We start from the raw sequence: 17,757 nt of genomic DNA, 5'->3' as shown, positions 1-17,757 counted from the left end.
CCCTCCAAGTTATAACTAATGAATGTCCCGATGGAATCATGATGTCTAGGGAACCTAAAACTATACCCCTATACCACCAAAAAGAGAACGCCTGTTTAGCTTATGCAATAGCGGTAGAGTCATAGGAAAGTGATAGCTTATTCGTATACCTTCTCCCAGTCTTCATGGAGGGAGAGCATCAGGGCATTCAGTTTCACCAAGCCCTAGTGGCACACGGGATACTCGAAGATGAACCAGAAGGGAATTAAGAGGGAGCCCACGACGTCGAACCTGACGAGTACATGGACACCGACTACGAGTTCGAGGAGACCGACGATGACATGGAGGAGGATCAGGCCCCGGACATGGATCACGTCGCATCTCCGACCTACTCGCGGAAACCCAGGACCAACTCCACCCAAAGTTGACTCAGCCGCGTTCCAAGCAGCTGTATCTGCTGCGGTCACTGCAGCAATGGCGCAAATTCCTCAAGGGAATAATGGAGGAGTCAATGGACAAGGAGCCGGAAGTTCGAACAACGGAATGAATCAAGGACCCACCAAAACATGTACCTACAAGGACTTCACAAACGCCAAACCACGAACTTTTAACGGCACTGGAGGGGTGATCACTCTGAAGCGATGGATCGAGAAGGTGGAGTCGGTATTCGAGATATGTGATTGTCCTGAGCATATGAAAGTGAAGTTCGCGGCCTGCACTTTTTTCGATCAAGCGCTCACCGGGTGGAACGGACATGTAGAAGCCATGACGCTCCCTGTAGCCAACTCTATGTCGTGGGCGGAGATGAAAGAAATGTTAATGGTTGAATACTGCCCGCGAGGCGAGATACAGAAGATGGAGCAGGAGCTGTGGAAACTCACTGTGCAGAACGCGAATATTGATGCCTACATATCGAGGTTTAGTGAACTATCTCTGTTGTGCCCGGGTATGATCACCTCGGAAGGGAAGAAGATTGAGCGATTCATGTGGGGACTAACAGCACCAATTCAAGGGAATGTGATAGCTGCAAACCCCGAAACATTTGACAGTGCAAAAAGATTGGCAAAGAAGCTGTATGACCATAACAACAAGAAGGGCGAGAAGCCAGTGGAGGCTGAGAAAAAGAAGGAAGGTGACGGCAAGAAGGGGAAGAACAATAAGAGGAAGGGGCGTCAGGGCCCCGAGACCTCTAAAAAGCAGCAGACAGTGACGGTTAACGCTGTCGCCACACCGGTCCCAGCCACACTACATACTCCAACCTCAGCTGCACCAAATGCTCCCAGACCTTATTTCGGTAATCTTCCCAAGTGCAATAAGTGCGGTCTCCATCATAATGGAGAATGCAAGGGATTTCAGTGCACCAGTTGCAATCGAAGGGGACACACTGCAAGGTACTGCAGGACTTACCCTCCCCAGAACCAAAATCAGGGAAACAACAACAACAACCATCGCAACAACAACAACATCATCACCGGCGGCAGCAATGCAAGACCTAGCCACACCTGCTATGGGTGTGGAAGGACTGGGCATTTCCGCCGAGACTGCCCTAACAATAACAATTCAGGAAACGGAGGAACAGGAAGGATGCTGACCATGGGTCAGGGAGAGGCGATTCAGGACCCCTCAGTTGTTACCGGTACGTTTCCCCTAAACCATACTTATGCATGCATCTTATTTGATACCGGAGCGGAGAGAAGTTTCGTAAGCGATAAGTTTAAACATTTATTAAAACAACAGCCCCAAAAGCTAAATGAAACCTATACGGTGGAAATGGCCAATAGGAAAACCAAATCCACTGGGGAAATCTACATCGGATGTACCCTAACCCTTAATCAACACGTCTTTCGAATAGACCTAATGCCAGTATCAATTAGGAGTTTCGATGTGATCATCGGCATGGACTGGCTAAGCCCCCACCATGCTGAAATTATGTGCCACGAGAAGGCCGTTCGTCTTCGTCTCCCAAATCACGAAACCCTAGTAATTTACAGAGACAAACTTAGCATGAACCTTCGCCTCATCTCGTGCATCAAGACACAAAAGCACCTACGAAAGAATGATTCGGCATTTCTGGCTCACATAATGGATAAAACCAAGGAAGAGACTAACATTCAAGATATCCCGGTAGCGTGTGAATTTCCAGACGTGTTTCCTGAAGATCTTCCAGGAGTACCCCCAGAGAGACAGGTTGAGTTTCGAATCGACCTCGTTCCAGGAGCAACTCCTCTTGCTAAATCACCCTATCGGTTGGCTCCTGCTGAAATGCAGGAATTGTCTAGCCAACTCAGTGAACTTCTGGACAAGGGATTTATCCGACCTAGTTACTCGCCATGGGGAGCTCCAATGCTCTTTGTCAAAAAGAAGGACGGATCCTTTAGGATGTGCATCGATTACAGAGAGTTAAATAAACTCACAGTCAAGAATCACTACCCACTCCCAAGAATCGATGATCTATTCGACCAGCTCCAAGGAGCTAGTTATTTTTCTAAAATAGATCTACAGTCCGGATACCACCAACGCAAAGTTCGGGAAGAGGATATTCCAAAAACTGCTTTCCGAACCCGCTACGGGCATTATGAATTTGTTGTAATGCCCTTCGGTCTAACAAATGCACCTGCTGCATTTATGGATCTAATGAACCAGATCTGTCGACCATTCCTAGACAACTTTGTCATTGTCTTCATTGATGACATTCTCGTTTATTCCCGAAGCGAAGAAGAGCATGGCCAACATCTCCGACAAATCCTAGAAACGCTGCGATCGGAGAAGCTATACGCAAAACTCTCCAAGTGTGAGTTCTGGCTCCGGAGCGTGAACTTCCTAGGTCACGTAGTTAGCCAAGATGGAATTCATGTGGATCCCTCTAAGGTCAAAGTTGTTGAAGGGTGAGCAATCCCGACAACGCCCACAGAAATTCGTCAATTCCTGGGTCTAGCAGGCTACTATAGGAGATTCATTCAAAACTTCTCTAAGATCGCCAAGCCACTTACCTCGCTTACGCAAAAGGGCGTACCATTCAAATGGATAGACAAACAAGAGATTGCGTTTCGGACCTTAAAGCAAGCTCTCTGTAGCGCCCCTGTACTATCTCTACCGGAAGGAACGGAAGATTTTGTAGTCTACTGCGACGCGTCAAATCAGGGCTTAGGTTGCGTTCTCATGCAACGTGGGAGAGTGATAGCCTACGCATCCCGCCAACTAAAGACGCACGAAGTAAACTATACGACCCATGACCTAGAATTGGGAGCTGTAGTCTTTGCCCTAATGATTTGGAGGCATTACCTTTACGGTACGAAGTGCACCGTCTTCACGGATCACAAGAGTCTCCAACACATCTTGAACTAGAAGGATCTGAACATGAGGCAACGAAGATGGGTTGAATTGCTAAACGATTATGAGTGTGAGATCAAGTACCACCCAGGCAAGGCCAACGTGGTAGCTGACGCATTAAGTCGGAAGGAGTACTCTAATCGTCGTGCGAAAACTCTCTCAATAACCATTCAATCTCACCTGGCCACTCAAATTGCAGTAGTCCAGTCGGAGGCCATGAAGACGGAAAATAGAGCAAGTGAAGCACTGCGAGGAATGGAGAAGAACCTTGAGGCAAAGGAGAATGGAGTATACTATTTCATGAACCGTATTTGGGTCCCTAAACTCGGAGGATTTAGAGAAGTTGTTATGAAGGAAGCCCCAAGACACGATACTCCATTCATCCCGGTTCAGACAAGATGTATTTAGATATTAAACAACACTATTGGTGGCCTAACATGAAGGCGGAAATTGCGACCTATGTTAGTAAGTGCCTTACGTGCGCCAAGGTAAAGGTGCAGTACCAGAAACCCTCAGGATTATTACAGCAACCGGTAATCCCTGAGTGGAAATGGGAGGGTATTTCTATGGATTTCGTGACCAAGCTACCCAAGACGTCGGACGGACTGGACACCATATGGGTAATAGTCGACCGACTGACGAAGTCTGCCCATTTCCTGCCTATAAAGGAATCCTACAAGATGGAAAGATTGACACGTTTGTACATTCGAGAGATCGTGAGACTCCACGGAGTACCAGCGTCTATTATCTCGGATAGGGATAGTAGATTCACTTCGTGTTTTTGGCAATCTCTCCATAAGGCACTAGGAACTCATCTCGACATGAGCACCGCGTATCATCCACAAACGGACGGTCAAAGCGAACGAACCATTCAAACGCTTGAAGACATGCTTCGCGCATGTATGATAGACTTTGGGAAGTCATGGGATACCCATTTTCCTTTAGCCGAATTCTCGTATAACAACAGTTATCATTCAAGCATTAAGGTCGCTCCTTTCGAAGCACTGTACGGGCGTAAGTGTAGATCACCGTTATGTTGGGCTGAAATAGGTGACACCCAGCTAGCAAAAGCATTCACGTCGGATCAGGCGCTAACGGGGCCGGAGATCATTCGTGAAACCACAGAAAAGATCATTCAAATCAGAGCTCGATTGCAAGCCTCACGCGACCGACAAAAGAGCTATGCCGATAAACGGCGAAAGCCCTTAGAATTTCAAGTCGGAGATCGAGTACTGTTAAAAGTCTCACCCTGGAAAGGAGTTATTCGTTTTGGGAAGCGGGGAAAACTGAACCCACGATACATTGGACCTTTCGTAATCGTCGCCCGAATAGGTCCGGTAGCATACAGACTGCAACTACCCGCAGAGCTGAACAGTGTGTACCCCGTGTTCCATGTACCTAATCTAAAGAAGTGTCTATCAGATGAAACACTCGTTATTCCCTTTGACGAGATCGAAATCAACGAGAATCTTCTGTTCGTTGAAGAACCAATTGAAATCATGGACAGGGAGGTGAAGCGTACTAAGCAAAGTCGCATCCCGATCGTGAAAGTACGGTGGAACGCAAAGCGTGGGCCAGAAGTCACGTGGGAACGCGAAGACCAAATGAAGCAAAAGTACCCTCACCTATTCTAGCATTCTCAAATCTAGCTTTCAAACATAATTTCAGGACGAAATTCCCTCTAACGGGGGGATGATGTCACACCTGGAAATTTTGTGTCTTGTAATCACTATACTTAAGTAAAATGTTGAACTAAAAACTTAAGAGTATGTGTGATGCCTTCAAAAACTTCAATAAAATACATCATACAAGTACTTCAAATAGTCAACAAACAATTGGAAACCCTAGAAGTTCTTGTTTAGGTCCATTTTGGACTAGGACTTCCTTATTGGGCCCAAATGGACCAATAAGCTTCCAATTTGACTATCATGGGCTTAGAACCCTTAAATGGGCTCTAACTGGACCCACATTCATTTATTTCAACATTTTGGGCCATATTGGGCCTAGAATGAAATAAATTAAAAGTTTTGCACCATGATTAACCTAAACTAGCCCAACATAGTGTGAAAATCATATTATATTTTTTTAGGTTAAAACTCATCCAACTTAACTTATACATGGGCTTGAGGGCATTAAAGTCCAAATTTTTCCTTTTCCTTCCAAATTCTCGGCCCAAGGCCCAAATCCAAGATGAAAGGAGGGGTTTGACTTTCATTGCCACCTCTTTATTCTCTCATGGATCTCCATGCACAAACACATGTTTCCATGCACATATCACTTCACCCACTTCTCTTTCCTCTCTTTCTTTTCCTTTGGTCGAGAGTCTCCCCAAACACACACATTCCACAACAAAAATCTCTCTAAATCACTCAAGACTTCTCTCTTCTTCCTCTCCATTCAAAATCTCGAAACTTTGCTAGTATTTCAAGATGATTTCACAAGATAATCATCATCCTTTGGTAAGTTTTCCCATGTCTAAGTTACAAAACTCCCCTCTCATATAAGATCATTTATTCTAAACAAGTTTCTTTGGTGATCATACTCCTAGAAAACTCCATAAACTCGAGATCTTCATCAAGGGGTGCTAGGGCCAAAAATCACCAAACTTAATTCCATCTTTTCTTCAAAAACCGAAACCACACCCTAAGGTTAGCTTCATACTCCCTACTTTTCTGTTTTATAAGTTTTATGGGGGGGGGGAGTACAAGTGAAAGTGTAGATCTATATGTGCTTAGTATGCCTTGTATGATTTCTATGCTTATATGTGTGTTTTTGTGTGATTATGATGTTAGATCTAGCCATAAATTCCTAAAAATCGAGATGTATTTTATGTTGAATGATACTAGCATGAATTATATCACAACATACAAAGTATTCCAAGAAAAATAGCTAAGAGGTTTAATAACATCATCTTTGGGCTAAAAACTCATTTTTTTTGACACAAAATGTAAATATATATATATATATATATATATATATATATATATATATATATATATATATATATATATATATATATATAAAGTTAAAGGACCCAAATTGACATATTGCGAATTCTGATGGATGAGAGTAGTCAAAACAGTTTCAATAAAGTGTTTTCTGGAAATATATTCTCTTGGAGGATTAAAAATATAAATTTCAAACTTAATCGGCTAAAAATGACATTTTTTTGGCCCAATAGGGCCTAAAATGCGAAATTTCCTGTTTTGAAGGGCTAAAACTGTATTTTTCGGTAAAACAGGGGACTACTAGTGTTCTAAATCCTTTTCTAAGGTTGAAAATGCTTTTTATAATCTAAAAGGACCAAATATGCAAAAATTTTCCAATTTGGGCTAAAAATGTAAAAATTGAGAAAAAGAGGGGTTACAACCGAGAAAACTGTATTTTCAGGGATTAAAACTGTTTTCAACTATGAATATGCTGGAAAATGTCAATTGCAATAAGTTTTGGTGTTAAAATGCCAAGAAAAATAGTTTAAGGACTAAATCGGAAATTTATTTATTCTAAGGGTCGAAAAAGTAAATTTACAAAATAAAGAGGGACTGTAAACAGAAAAATTTCAATGCTAATTCAATACATCCATCGTGATCAAATATTGGCACTGCGACTACCGACGAATTTCATTACACAACAACACCAAAAATCGTTATCAAACGAATTGATTCTAGTCTCGAATCAATAACAAACCCGAAACTACTAACACGACGATAACTCGATTCATACAAGTAATATTTGGGAATTCAATAAACACGTGAGAGTGCACAGACGTCGACGCACCATCTTTGGGCCCCAAAGTGTAAAATCTTGTTTGTTGGGCCTAGCTAGCCCAATGACCTAATCTTTAGGCCCGAAGACTTCAATCTTACGAGTTGTTGGGTCTTACATGATCCAACACAGCGTAAAAGGACTTTCAATGGCTTTTATACTATTGGTCCCCAAGGGTCCTTTGGTACTGCTAGTAAAGTCGGTTATTCACATGCGAGTCGGGCCAAGGGCCCTTCGCACTCATTTTATCCCCAACCGACTAATGGAGTTATCGAGGTCTTCGTGCTCTCTTTCTCTTCGGATGTGGGACTACAAGAAGTCAGGGCGGTTGGATTACGTGAATAGTACGGACTACGCCTACGTGATCGTTAGTATAATTGTAAACTGGTCGTTTGTGTAACGCGTGTTTATAATAATTCACCATGCGCAATAATCCGACGTCGCTTGGAATCAATGACTTCACATGCCGCGATGGTACAACAACTACATGGAATTCAAAGTGTTAGGAAAACATCGGGTTTTCCTAGGGTTTTTTCAATACATACAGTTTCGAAATGTACACAAGTTTAATGAACACTTTTTACAACTATAGAAACAAACAAGCATACTCATGGATCTTCACAAACTTTTTCAGAAACTCTTTTCAGAAAATATCGAATTTTCTGGTGATTTTCAAAATAATACAAAACGTTGCTTTTCAAATACCGCTTATGAACTCACCAACATTTCATATGTTGACGTTTTTCAAAATACTTGTATTCTCAGGTAACAAGTAAACCGAAGGAAACGTATTCAGTGATGGCTTGCAGTTTGTTTATCTATGATCGAACAATTTTATTTTTGGGAATGTAATATTAAAACAATTTACTCAGTGTAAACCCTATCAGTTGTACTATATTAATGCATGGTGATGAATGATATTATGTTTCATATATATTCAATGTTATGGTATTCAATTAAGTCACGACAGCCCTCGGACGTTTCTGCCGTCTGGTTCGGGGGTGTGACAAAACAAAGCATAAACAAATCGGTTTTTTTTTGCCGTGAAATTGGGGATGTCACACTTATTAAGGTTCAAAGAAGTCTGAATCGCCTCTATAAGATAAAATTAACAATTGGAATCCCTATTTTCCTTCACTTAAAGCTAAGCAAGAATACGTGGAGACGGCATGCAAGACTTGGACATTAATTTCAAGTCAATGAAATTAATGTTAAAGAAATGTCTAGTCAAAGGCTTACCACACTTTAATCATGAGAATCAATTATGTGAATCTTGCTTGGTGGGCAAGCAAACAAGAAATTCATTCCTGACTGTGACGACATACAAAGCAAATTATCCATTAGATCTAGTAAACAGTGATCTATGTAGACCAATTACTCCAACTACCATAAGAGGAAACAGGTACATTTTCACATTAACTGATGAATTCTCACGATACATGTGGACTTATCTAATGAAAGAGAAGAGTGAAGCGTTTGCATACTTCAAGAAATTCAAAGCATTGGTGGAGAATGAAACGGGAAAGATATTGAAATTTTTTAGTAGTGATCGAGGCGGAGAATTCACATCACTCGAATTCACATATGATTTGTTAAAGTTACAAGTTTGAGCATGATTAAAAGATTCAAGATGGAAATGTCAAAGAACTTCGAGATGTCGGATCTTGGAAGATTAACTTACTACCTTGGCATTGAAGTTAAACAAGTAGAAGCGGGCATTACTATAAACCAAGAATCGTATGCTCAACGCATTCTAAAAGAAATCGGTTTACATGATTACAATTTAACCCACATTCCCATGGAACCGGGAAATAAATTGTGAAAGGAAGAAGATGAACCCAAAATCGACCCAATATAGTATCGAAAGGTGGTAGGATGCCTTAGATATCTCTTGCAAACAAGACCCGATATGACATACATGGTTAGAGTCGTTAGCCGATATATGTAAAGCCTAAGAGAATCACATGGTGGTGCAATCAAACATATCCTAAGGTACTTATGAGGAACAACGGGATACAGAATCAAGTGCGAGAGGATGGGACAAACCTGACACATTAGTTATAATGATAGTAGTCACAATGTTGACCCGAATGACTGAAAAAGCACAACCGGTCACATTTTCTACTATGGGTCCTCTCCGATAACATGGTGTTCGCAAAAGCAAGATACCGTTGCCTTATCATCTTGCGAGATAGAGTTCATGGAGGCCACGATGACCGCATGTCAAGCAATATGGCTTCAAGATTTTCTCGGAGAAATCATGAACAAAGCGTAAGAGAAAGTGGTTCTAAGAGTTGATAACAAGTCGGTTATCGAACTAACAAAAAATTTCGTTTTTCATGGAAGGAGTAATCACATTCACACAAGGTTTCACTTCATTCGTAATTGTGTTGAAAACAAACAAGTAGAGGTGGAGTGCATTCTCGGTGAAGAACAAAAGGCGGACATTCTTACTAAACCACTAGCTCGAACCAAGTTCAAGGAAATGCGGAGCTTGATCGAAATCAAAGACGTCTCTAGAAGGACTTAGAGATTCGGGGGTGATTGTTGGAATCCTAAGTCAAGTAGGACTTTGAGACCAATTAAGAATGGGATTTTAAGCAAGTCGGTTTTAGAGTCCTAATCTTGTTCTACAAGTCCGTAGAATGTAGGTCTATATATACATTGTTTTTAGATTGAGTTATGATCATTGAGAGACATTATAAACATTGTGAGTTTTGAGTGATTTTCTCATAATAATCAAAGAGTTATTTTGGTTGATTGTGTTAACATATTCTGAACTTGAAGCTTAGTAGCATAGTTTCCATAAGACCGATCGGAATGGGATAACCGCACATCGCATTAATCCATATAGTGAATATATTACCCTCATGAAGAGTGACTTTATCCATACGTCTTCTAACTTCCGCTACTGAAAAAGAGTCTAGACCTCCTAAGTTGCATTCCATCGATTAACATAATTCGAACAATGGAAGTCATGTAGCAAGTCAAGAAATTGTTGCAAAAGTTCAAATACGTTTCCCGAGACAGTAGACAAATTCCAATACGAATTCCTCTATGCATCATACTATCTCTAATTAATTAAGCAATCTATATCAGTTTCTAAAGTGAATAATCTAGGAAAATGGACCATTGAAGGATTATCAAGAATATACATAAAATATAACATTTCCATCGATCCAAAAACACATATACATAAAACATAACATTCCCATGGATCCAAAAACACGTCTCATTAAATCCAAAAATCTAGCAAATAATTGATCATACTTATGATTTTTTTCTCGATTCCAAACAAAATCTTGAAATGAATGAATTGTTTAATATATCGGGTCACCTAAGAAATCACAATTATAATAATGATAACATTCAAGCCGTTGCGTTTTTCTTCTCAACAAGTTTCTCAATAAGGTCAGCAGCTTCCTGAACCGTAGTTATGTTTTGGGAATTCTCCTCTTCAACACTGATGCCAAATTCTTCTTCTAATGTCATCACTATTTCAACCTACATTTATCCAAACATTCATGGTCCCATTTAGATCACGTTCTTATAATAGTTAACCTAGTAATAAAAACATAAACTTATATACATAGTCTTGGATTGCAATCCGATTATATATTTTGTAATCTATAGTCATAATTTATGTGCATCTTGTTCATGCAAAATACAAATCAAGAACAAATATACAAAATTTTTTCTAAGGGTATTATATCGTTTTATTAGGTATTACAAAGCATCAACATTAAAGCCATTAGCTATAACAATAGTCGTAAGTTATGAAAATGGTACTTGTGGTGTGAGAAATTTACATTTCAGTCCAATGTAAAAATTGATTTTCTTGCACGGATTGTTCTTATTGTTTTATTTTCTTGCAAATCAAAAAACTAGCAGCCAAATTGATCATATTTAAAAAAAAAAAAAAAAAAAAAAAAAAAAAAAAAAAAAAACTAATAGCTTAGGTCAGATTTAATGACCAAGAAATGATAGTTGCAAGAAAATAAAACCACGAAGATTGTCCTGGAAATCAAAACTTGGACAAAATCCAAGTTTCACCAAACCGTATCTAATAATAATTGGAACAATAAACTCATTAAACACGTTGTTTTGAAGAGTTTGGTCATAAAGTTGGTTAATTAGTAGAAATAATAAATTTAAGCAATGACGAAAACATACCGTATCAAGGGAATCGGCACCAAGGGCTGAGAATTTAGAGTCAGGTTCAACCACAGAGTCTGCTGACAAAGCCAATTGCGTCTTAACAATTTCACAAACTTTGGTCACTGTCTCTGGCTTTGCCTATATTATCAATATTAATTATTTAATACTCCAATATAAACGTAAATACCTGCATATATATATATATATATATATATATATATATATATATATATATATATATATATATATATATATATATATATATATATATATATATATATATATATATATATATATATATATATGATTTTTGATAAACAAAATAGGAAAGAGAATTACTTACTGCACAAGAGATTTGAAAACGGGATGCTCTCAGTCTTAAGCAAGGGACACCACTTGTGACCCGACCCAATGAGACTAACTTGTGTATCGAAGGTTTGCCTATTATCTATGAGAAGCAACAAATTAAATTAATGTCAGTAAGTTACAATTAAGTGTTCATTTCAGCTTATTTATGTATCTATAACAAATGAGTGATTTGATCAACCATATTTACTTAAGATGGGTAGTTAGTAATATTATTAAAAATGATCAAAATGTAACATGTTGATAAAAAAGTTATTGAACTACATCCTTAATCATTAAATTAATATATATATATATATATATATATATATATATATATATATATATATATATATATATATATATTGCACTAATATAGTTTTATAATCATATTTAACAAAATAGTTATATATGAAGACTATAAAAGAAAAACAAGGGACAAAAAATCAACTCAATCCAATGCAATGCATGCGTCTTAAATTTTAAATCCTTGTATCCATTGCTGAAATCACAAAATTTACATAATAAACTTGAGAACATTAATAGAAGGCGCAACTCAGAATTAAGATTAGGATTTATATATAGGCGGCTAAATAAACAACATTAGTGGTGCATAATAATGGGTTATATATAATCGTTTCTTTTATTGAGTTCTATTATATACGTGTTCAAATAATTCTTTTTAAATCAATTTAGCACACACCTTGACATTTTTACCCAATATTGTGTAGCCCAATATATTTATTCCTCAAGAACATACCAATCTAATTACCATTTTGTAATGCTTCAAGCCAAAAATAAGTAAGCATAATTATTATCACAATAACTTCTAACCATATTATAAATTGAATTGAAGATATTACACATTAATGTACTACTTTTTACAGGCTTTCGGAATATTGAATCACCTACATCAATACTATAATGGTGAATAAACTAAAAAATGGAACTTTGCTATTTTAGAAAGTAGAAATGGGAAGAAGAAGTCAAAGAGTTGACCTGATTGGTGTGCATGGAAGAAGTCGTGAACTTAACACAAGTGATCGGAGCAGCAGCCATTGCGAGGTGAATGGGAGTTTTCGTTGGTTTTTTTGTGTAGGGATTATGAGATTATGAGATTAGGGTGTGCATTAGAAAGGATTGGTCGACTTTACGACGTCGTAATGGACAGACAAGTGGGTTAATGGATATCGTTTTGAGGTACGAGTGGCGTAAATTAACCCACACGGGGTGCACCCTATCCAATCCAGATACAGAATCTACTTTACCAGCTGGCTGACGTGGCGGATCACTTTGGTGAGTCATGGATGATGACTCACGAGTCACGTGCTCGTTCTGAAAACAAAAAATATTTAAAAATAAAATATGTGGCTTCGCCCGGGTTCGAACCGGAGACCTTCAGTGTGTTAGACTGACGTGATAACCAACTACACCACGAAACCATGTTGAACTGTTTATATATAATAATGCCATAACCTTTATTTTTATTTTAAATACATTGTAATCAAAATGAAAAGTTTTATTTTTTATTATTTATTAAATTATAAAATAATAATATACAGAGTTTAAATTATATAACATTTTATTGTTTTATTGAATAAGTTTACATGTTAAACTTTCTATCACCCGTAGGGTTGGTTTTAATAAAAAAAAATTAGGGTTGAATTATATAAAGTCCATGAAGGATTATACTGAAAAATCAAGAAACTATGGTAATTTTCATACAATTTGTCATACAAAAGTTTATAAAACCTTAGCAAAAAGGAGAAAGACATTAAAGACCTCGTCTCTCAGAGATGGTGTTTATATATTGTGTAGAGTTTCGGACTTAAAGTGGGACATACGTGTCGATTGAAAAATAGATTTAGGAGTGTGTGAATTAATAGTAAAAAAGTCTTTTATATATATTAAAAACTTACAACTAGTAAACTACAAAATGTTACGATCCAATAACGATTAAGAATCACAAGAAACAAAAATAGACAAATATAAAAATAACATACAACCAAATTTTGATTATTTTAGTATAGGTATAAACATAAAACAGAAACAAGAATGTATTAGTTAAACAAATCATGAGTTGCTATAACTCTTTCCATAACAGTAGTTTAGGAAGACATAATTGTGTGTAGAAGCAATGTATTTTGAGACAATCTTCATTTCAAATATTGTATAGTCAACATAAATGATCAAGAGTAATTGTTAAAAAAATGGTTTTCGTTAACCAATATCTGGTTATAAATTATAACATAAAGTCTTAAATATTGATGATAAGCATTAATTTTTTTACATAGCATAATAATCATATCATCCAAAATTATGACTTGTCTTGTATTTTTGTATGTCGATGCTTACATCATATTCGTTGGTTCTTGTATTTTTGTATGTCGATCATATTATCCACAACTACTATTGCTTTCCAAACATGAGAACTAGAGCATTTAGTTATAAAATACAAATACAATTTTATTGAATTAAAAATATCAAGCATTATACTATATATTAAAACAAAAATCTTTATGAATATACAAAATACAAATACAATTTTATTGAATTAAAAATATTAATCATTATATTAGACTATATATTAAAACAAAAGTGTAATTTCATGTTTTCATATTTTGGCCACATATGTATTATATTTCATACTTTAGCCACAAAAATTTATTTATTTTGTGATATATTTAGTCCCTAGACTATAGTTTTGTGTTTCACACTTTGGCCATAAAAGTTTCTTTTGTTTATAAAATTGACCCTTACACTTTTGTATGTTGGCACTTTCCACCCCTACTTTGTAGAATGTCACTTTCGACACCTTTATTTTATAAAATATCACTTTTATGTAGATCTGACAAATGTGTAATGTCGTGTTGGGTTCGTGTCGTGTCAAGACATTAAACGGGTTGAGATGACCTAACCCTAACCCGGTCCCGTTTAATTATCATGTCGTGTCATGTCAACCTTTTATTTTCGTATCGATTTTGTGTCGAGTTTCAAGTTAAGGTTTAAACCTTATAAATATGTTGTGTCATGCTGAGTTGAAACATTTTAAAGGTTTAAAAGTAAGAGCATGGAGGAAAAATAAAAAAAAAAAAAGTGAAATGTTGGAGTTGGAAGGTGGAATGAAAAAAATCCATACTAAGTTTAGAAAACAAAAATGAAAGAATTAGATTTAGGGAGCAAATGAGATAGATAATGAGGATGAATAAAATTAAGTCACTTTTAAAGTTTGGATTTTATTTTTAATTCTGAATTTGGATCACTACAAGTGTATAATATTTAAATTATTTATAAAAATATGAAATTTATAAAAAAAAAAGTTATATTTAATTAAACGGGTTATATTTGAGTTGAAAGTATGAACCCTAACCCTACCTCTTTAATTATCATGTCACGTCGTGTCAACCCGTTTACATAAACATGTCTAAATCTCTTATCCAAACCCGCAAATATCGTATCGGGTTTGTGTCGTATCAAGTTTTGTCATGTCTACTTTTATCCCCTCAAATTTGAGCATTGACATTTTTAACTCCTTGAACTTTCATATATTTGCATGTTTAAAGGTTTTGTCCCTAGACTTTTTGTCTGTCGGCAAGTTTGCTCTCCCCACAAATAAATAAATAACATGTAATAAAATTAACATAATACTATTAGATAACAAGTGCATCATAACATATAATCTTTTAATTTGGATCGACATATTAAACAAAACCTTGTATGCGTCTCCTATAGAGCAGGAATGGATAATTTCTAGTTTTTATTATTTTTCAAAAATATTAATAAAATAAATTATAATTAATGACATTGCTAAATTATAAATCTATTTTTATTAAGATACATGATAATATCACGATGAATAATAATTTCGAAAAGTAATAAAAAGCGAAAAAGAGTTTTAAATAAAAGAAATATGAAAAAGGAAAAAAACTTCTAAAGTAATAAACTAAAATGAAAAAAAAAAAAAAAAACTAAAATAACGAGTAGAATATGCTTGAGTAATTAAATATGATTTGATTATAACTAGGAAAAGGTTCGTACCTTGCACGCGTCATTCTTTTTAGAAAAAAATGGTAAAATAATATGATAGACGAAAATTTTAAAAAAAATTAAGAAAATTGATTGAATTTAGCAATTTTTTAGAAAAAATGTGACAAAAATTTGAATATTAAAAAGTTCGGATTGATAATAAAATTAAAAAAAAAAAGTATCAAATAGAATAATCTTGAAAAATGAGAGACAAAACTCTAAATAGACTTTTGAGAAAATCTAAAAAACATGTGAGAAAAGTCACAAGTGAATCCTTTTAGAAAAAAAAATTGATAGAAAAATACTGTAAACGAAAATGATAAAGAATAAAGAAAAAAGATTGTAAAGAAGTAAAAATGAAAGTTTAGCTGCAAAAATAAAAATAAGTAAAAATAAAGTGGCAAAACTATAAGGGAAAACTACAATAAAGTTCCTACATATTGGCCTCATAATCGATTTAGTCCCTATATATTTTTTTTATTCAATTAAGTCCCAAATACCGGTAATCGTATTCAATTTAATCCTTTGACCCGGTCAACAGGTCATCCAACTTTCAAAAATTACATTTTTGGCCCAGATTTCAAAATTTATTACAAATTTGATCCAAAATTTACACTTTTGGCCCGGATTTTAATTTTTTTTTTACAAATTTAGTCCAAACTTTACCTTTTTTGCCCAAATTTTAGAATTTTATTATGAATTCATCCTAATTTTAGTTTTTTTGCAACTTTTTTTTTTCAAAAAATTGTTTCTAACATGTTTTTTCTTTATAAAATCATATTTATACCAAAAAAAATGTATTTTCACATAAAAATCTTATATTTTCTATATAAAACTTTTTTTAAAAAGTTTTTTGTATATGAAATATCTAGTTATAAAAATATGTATTTATTTAGTATATAAATATATATAAATTTGTTTTTATAAAAAAATGTACACACACCTATCACCTTTATATATATATATATATATATATATATATATATATATATATATATATATATACATATATATATATATATATATATATATATATATATATATGCACACAAATAGGTGTGTATCTATATTTTTTTTATTAAATCGTGTTTGTATATGAAATATTTAGTTATAAAAAAACTTTCTTCAAAAAGTTTTTTGTATATGAAATATTTAATTATAAAAATAAGTATTTATTAAGTATATAAATATATAGAAATCCGTTTTTATGAAAAAAAATGTATACAAACACCTATTTTATCTATTTTTTTATAAAATCGTTTTTGTTTATATTTTTTTTATAAAAACATGTTTGAATATTTTTTTTATATAATACGTGTTTGTATACATTTTATAAAATGTATACAAACACGATTTTATAAAATATATACAAACATGTATTATATAAAAACTTATTTAAACACGTTTTTATAAAATGTATACGAACACGTATTATATAAAAAATTATTCAAACACGTTTTTATAAAAAAAAATATAAACAAACACGATTTTATAAAAAAAAATACAGATACACACCTATTTGTGTGCATATATATATATATATATATATATATATATATATATATATATATATATATATATATATATATATATATATAAAGGTGATAGGTGTGTATACATTTTTTTATAAAAACAAATTTATATATATTTATATACTAAATAAATACATATTTTTATAACTAGATATTTCATATACAAAAAACTTTTTAAAAAAAGTTTTATATAGAAAATATAAGATTTTTATGTGAAAATACATTTTTTTGGTATAAATATGATTTTATAAAGAAAAAACATATTAGAAACAATTTTTTGAAAAAAAAAAGTTGCAAAAAAACTAAAATTAGGATGAATTCATAATAAAATTCTAAAATTTGAGCAAAAAAGGTAAAGTTTGGACCAAATTTGTAAAAAAAAATTAAAATCCGGGCCAAAAGTGTAAATTTTGGACCAAATTTGTAATAAATTTTGAAATCTGGGCCAAAAATGTAATTTTTGAAAGTTGGATGACCTGTTGACCGGGTCAAAGGATTAAATTGAATACGATTACCGGTATTTGGGACTTAATTGAATAAAAAAAATATATAGGAACTAAATCGATTATGAGGCCAATATGTAGGGACTTTATTGTAGTTTTCCCAAACTATAAAAATAAAA

General features: G+C 34.6%; 1 protein-coding gene and 1 non-coding gene across 2 annotated transcripts; both read right to left on the bottom strand.

The window, feature by feature from the left end:
- Window positions 1-10,214: 10,214 nt before the first annotated feature.
- Window positions 10,215-12,762, bottom strand: ACP4 (acyl carrier protein 4). The gene is made up of 4 exons (XM_078991077.1): window positions 12,577-12,762; window positions 11,576-11,680; window positions 11,248-11,370; window positions 10,215-10,578 (listed from the first exon to the last, which is right to left on the bottom strand). The coding sequence occupies exons 1-4, from the start codon at window positions 12,634-12,636 to the stop codon at window positions 10,444-10,446; spliced, it is 423 nt and encodes a 140-aa protein (XP_078847203.1). The 5' UTR covers window positions 12,637-12,762; the 3' UTR covers window positions 10,215-10,443.
- Window positions 12,763-12,945: 183 nt separating this feature from the next.
- TRNAV-AAC (transfer RNA valine (anticodon AAC)) lies at window positions 12,946-13,019 on the bottom strand. The gene has a single exon. It is a non-coding gene; the product is annotated as a tRNA-Val (tRNA).
- Between the last annotated feature and the right edge of the window lie 4,738 nt (window positions 13,020-17,757).

The sequence above is a fragment of the Lactuca saligna genome, chromosome 4 (genome assembly GCF_052625555.1).
Source record: "Lactuca saligna cultivar CGN05327 chromosome 4, ASM5262555v1, whole genome shotgun sequence".
NCBI lineage: Eukaryota > Viridiplantae > Streptophyta > Magnoliopsida > Asterales > Asteraceae > Lactuca > Lactuca saligna.
The sequence above is the reverse complement of the archived record's forward strand: the minus strand, read 5'-3'. Positions and strand labels throughout refer to the sequence as shown.

Excerpts from the sequence above, each read along its gene's own strand:
- ACP4 (XM_078991077.1), bottom strand. The coding sequence starts at position 12,636 with ATGGCTGCTGCTCCGATCACTTGTGTTAAGTTCACGACTTCTTCCATG. Across the intron at positions 11,681-12,576 it reads CTTCCATGCACACCAATCAG|ATAATAGGCAAACCTTCGAT; the intron begins GTCAACTCTTTG and ends TGCTTCTCATAG. Across the intron at positions 11,371-11,575 it reads GTTTTCAAATCTCTTGTGCA|GCAAAGCCAGAGACAGTGAC; the intron begins GTAAGTAATTCT and ends TTGATAATATAG.